The sequence below is a fragment of the Athene cunicularia genome (genome assembly GCF_003259725.1).
Source record: "Athene cunicularia isolate RWA chromosome 21 unlocalized genomic scaffold, athCun1 chr21_part1, whole genome shotgun sequence".
NCBI lineage: Eukaryota > Metazoa > Chordata > Aves > Strigiformes > Strigidae > Athene > Athene cunicularia.
In genome coordinates this window covers 1,440,262-1,444,002 of record NW_020799127.1, presented here as the reverse complement: position 1 = coordinate 1,444,002, position 3,741 = coordinate 1,440,262, and the positions used below count along the sequence as shown (strand labels likewise).

The 3,741-nt window shown below is 58.9% G+C and overlaps 2 protein-coding genes across 4 annotated transcripts in view; both read left to right on the top strand.

Annotated features, from left to right (window-relative positions):
• The first annotated feature begins 245 nt into the window (after positions 1-245).
• HSPB7 (heat shock protein family B (small) member 7) lies at positions 246-1,866 on the top strand. 2 transcript variants are annotated; one of them, XM_026862709.1, is made up of 3 exons: positions 246-545; positions 786-922; positions 1,345-1,866. In XM_026862709.1, the coding sequence occupies exons 1-3, from the start codon at positions 419-421 to the stop codon at positions 1,528-1,530; spliced, it is 450 nt and encodes a 149-aa protein (XP_026718510.1). In that variant the 5' UTR covers positions 246-418; the 3' UTR covers positions 1,531-1,866. The 2 variants fall into 2 exon arrangements, with proteins under 2 accessions (XP_026718510.1, XP_026718511.1); XM_026862710.1 differs by having other exon boundaries at positions 253-545; positions 789-922.
• A 1,707-nt stretch (positions 1,867-3,573) lies between these two features.
• Positions 3,574-3,741, top strand: part of ZBTB17 (zinc finger and BTB domain containing 17) — a 9,578-nt gene continuing 9,410 nt past the window's right edge. Inside the window, exon 1 of one of the 2 annotated variants that reach the window (XM_026862681.1) lies at positions 3,574-3,701. The gene's annotated coding sequence lies outside the window, so the exon portion shown is untranslated. The remainder of the gene's footprint in view (positions 3,702-3,741) is intronic. The other variant, XM_026862682.1, reaches the window with a different exon arrangement.

Sequence of the window (3,741 nt, the reverse complement as noted above, 5' to 3'; positions counted from 1 at the left end):
GGACCCGCTCTGGCCGGAGTGAGCCAGGTTTTTCCCCCCCCCGCCGCCACCTTCAAGCTCCCAGTCCCCAAGTACATCCCGGGGTAGGGAGTATTTAATAAGTATTTTAATTAATTATCATTATTATTCCTTAATAATAGGCAGGAACGCCAGCATCGCATTCCATGGTGTTGAGAGTGGGGGGGATGGAGAGGGGAAAAATTTCCACCGTCTCCGGCGCAAGACCTAAATTTAGCTCATTTTATGAGAGGTCTGGCAGGCGGCCGGGAGCCTTAACGAGGCTTTAAAAAGCTCGTCAAGCTGCCCCCCCCTGATATAACCCCGCTTCGCCTTCTCCGGGAGGAGGACGAGGAAGGGGGCTGCGCTCTTCCTCCCCGGTGGGAGCTGGGGATCCGAGGTTTTGGGGGGGAAGCGGTGGATGAACGTGAAATCCTCGTCTGCTTTCCGATCGGAGCGCAGCTTTCACCGGTCGGTGTCACCCACCGGCACTATGGAACTTTTCGGGAGCTTTGTCCGGCCCCGTGGCGAGACCTTGGGATTCCCAGGTGAGTTTGGGGGGGGGAACCCCATTTTTAAGGCTGGGACATGGGGTGAAGGTGGGGTTAGTCATGCCTCTTCTCCCCCCACACTGGCGCGTCCCTTCCTGGAGGGTTTGGGCAAGAGTTGGAGCTGTAGGAAAGACATTTAGGGGGGACCCTGCCCAAAATGTGACCGTGACCCTAAAAGGTGTTTTGGAGGAGGAGGGGACCCCACCAAACCGTGGCTGTGAGCCTGTTCCTTGCCAGCAGCTCGTCCTGGCAACACCGGCACAGTGAAGACCTTGGGCAACACCTATCAGTTCACGGTGGACGTCAGCGACTTCGCCCCTGAGGACATCATCGTCACCACCTCCAACAACCAGATCGAGGTGCACGCTGAGAAGGTGGGAGTTCCCTCCCTTCCCTTTTCACCCCCAAAGTCTGCAGAACCCCAAAATCCTCAACTGGGGGACATGGAGACACCCCCACCCCCCATCCAACTTCTTAATGGCCCTGGCTGTAACCCCAGTCAGGTTTAATTCACCATTTCCCTGTCTTTTTGCCCTGTATTTTGTAGGAGCAAATCCCATGAGGCCCAACAAACTCATGCCTTGTAATCACCCTTCTCCCAGGGGGGTAGCAACAAAAACCAGCACCTTTCTCTCCCTGCCAATGCCACCCACATCCTGCCCATCCCCTTGGGGAGATAAATATTACCACCACACACAAGGCGTGACCACCAACCTCAGCCAAGGGGAGGGAAAAATGAGCCCCTGTCCCGCCTGCACCCCAAAACTGCCCCTTTTTCACCCATTTTTTTCCCCAGCTGGCTGCGGACGGCACTGTCATGAACACCTTCACCCACAAATGTCAGCTGCCTGAAGACGTGGACCCCACATCAGTGTCATCCTCGCTGGGGGACGACGGCACATTGACCATCCGGGCTCAGCGACAGCCCGCCAAGCACACCGACCACGTCCAGCAAACCTTCCGGACTGAGATCAAGATCTGAGGGGTCGGGGGTCCAATTTCCCCTCCCCTTATTAATTATTTGGGTGATTTGGGAAGGAGGTGGGACGTGGGGTAGGGAACGGGAACGCTCCCCTGCAGGGTCAGACCCATGCCGAGGGGCTGGCGTGGAGAGACACATCCCATCACCCACCGGAGAAATTCCGGAGGGAAGTCTCGGCTCCGGGCTCCAGCAGTTTTTAGCCAGTGAGGATTGATGGGGAAGATCCAGCATGCCAAGAGCCCCGCCGGGAGTGAGGAGCAAGGTTCCCTTCCCCAACCCTCTGCCGGAGCTTGTCTCTGTATATACAGCCTGTGATAAATTATTGAGAATGCCTGACTGCTGCCTCCTCAGTTTTTTAATGTTTTCTAGATGCTTTTCCCCCAGAAGGGCTGCAGGTTCAGTCCCGAGGGGTGTCTCAGTAAGGGGTACTGTGAGCATTTCCTCCTCCTGACAAAAACACGGACAAGGAGCCATCCCAACTCCCCTCTAGTGCCTGTGGCCCCGTTTATTTCCAGCCCGAGGTGACTCATTTCTTCCCCGCCGCTCTATTTCTGAGCCATTCCCTCAGCTGTTCAGCCGCCAGCCCACCTGGAAGGTCACCAAATCCTCCTCCTCCTCTCGTCCACCCGCACCCATCACCCTCGGGGAAGCCCCAAGCAGCAGCAAGAGGCAGGACAATGGTCCCAGCCTGGCTGCCAAACCCCAAGGGCTTCATTTTAGGGGTCCAAAAGCTCCCCCAGATCCCCACCAAGGGCCCAGCCCATCTCCCCATGTGTACAAACAACAGCGAGGCACCCGTTCGGGGTGAGTGGCTGTTTATAGCTACCACACACCGCCCAGCTCGTGTTGCTGCACAAGCTTTGAGGTCATCTCGTCCCTGCTTGTCCCCTAACAACTCATGACTTGCATAAACACACCTGCAGCGTTGGGGACACACACAAACGCCTCCTCCATCATCTCCTCGGGCAGTTTGTCTATCGGGTCACTCGGGGGACTCCCTGCCACAGGACGCTGTGAGGAGCAAAGTTTAAAAGTTATTAAAAAACCTCTTAATGGCTATAAAAGCCCGCAGCACAGCTTAGGAAATCGGAGCCATGGAGGCAGGGAGCAGCGGTGATGTCCTGCCGTTAATCCTCTGCAATGGGATGTGTCTGCCCTGCCCTAAAATGCCACCCTGGGCGCCCAGGGTGCCCCAGCACCCAGGAAGCCACCCGCCGCGGTCACAGATTGCCATCTAGTGGCGACAGGCTAGTGGGTGGCCCTCACCCACAAAGCTCCAGCAAAAGGAGAAAGTTAAAAAGCCCTTTTTCTCCCCGGAGCCACCTGGTTTTGCACAGGAAAGATTTCTAAGCCACGGAGCTGGTGAAGGGACAGCTCAGATCCCCAGCGCCGAACTCACAGCAGCTTGACCCCACTACAGGCTCATTTTTGGCAGTCAGGCCACGAAATCTGGCCTTAGGGGAAAACAGGTTGATGGGAATTTTACATTTGTGGGGTCCCTGCTGCCTGCACCTGCCCAAACTCACTGGTACCCTCCAGCGCGCACCACGGAACAGCTGCCTTCAGAGCCACACAGGCCTCCTCATGCCGCCTGGCCCTGCACACCTGCAAGGGGAGGTTTGCCCACACAAAGGGCCCACCTTAGACAACATCTACAGCTTTTTGAGCTGTGCTGACCCGCTGGGACCACACCACCAGGCTCCCTCCCTGTGGGGACGCCCAGCCGCCATCATGGTGGCTGCCTGACACCTTGGCCAACTGGAGTGTGGGCAACCTCAGAGCGGGGACAGAAGCCCTCAGGGGCTGACAGCATGGAGGAACAGGGCCCTCTGCTCCTCACGGAGCCACAGGGCCAGCCCCGAGACCAAGCAACCCCTAGAAACTCCCGGCCCGCCTCCGCCCGCCACCCTCGCACTGTCATGGCGGCGCTCCTACGGCGCGGGTGGGGGAAACAGGAGGCGGTATCACGTGATCAGCGCCACCGCCCCGTCTGCGCATGCGCACTCGCCGGGCCGCGCCGCGCCGCGAATGCGCGGTGGCCCCGTCGGTGGGCGGAGAGGGGCGACGCCGCTTCCGCCCGGCGTCAAGATGGCGGCGCCCTTTGTCTGGTCCGTGTCACGGTGAGCGCTGCGGGCGGTGGTGTGAGGCTCCCACCCGGCCCGGCATGGCAGGTAGCGGCAGGGGGCGCGGCGGGGAGCCCGGGGAGGGGCT

What these genes read in the sequence shown, in the direction of transcription:
- HSPB7 (XM_026862709.1), top strand. Translation starts at nt 419, where the DNA reads ATGAACGTGAAATCCTCGTCTGCTTTCCGATCGGAGCGCAGCTTTCAC. An exon ending in CGAGACCTTGGGATTCCCAG is followed by an intron (nt 546 to 785) that starts GTGAGTTTGGGG and finishes GTTCCTTGCCAG; the next exon opens with CAGCTCGTCCTGGCAACACC. An exon ending in TCGAGGTGCACGCTGAGAAG is followed by an intron (nt 923 to 1,344) that starts GTGGGAGTTCCC and finishes TTTTTTCCCCAG; the next exon opens with CTGGCTGCGGACGGCACTGT.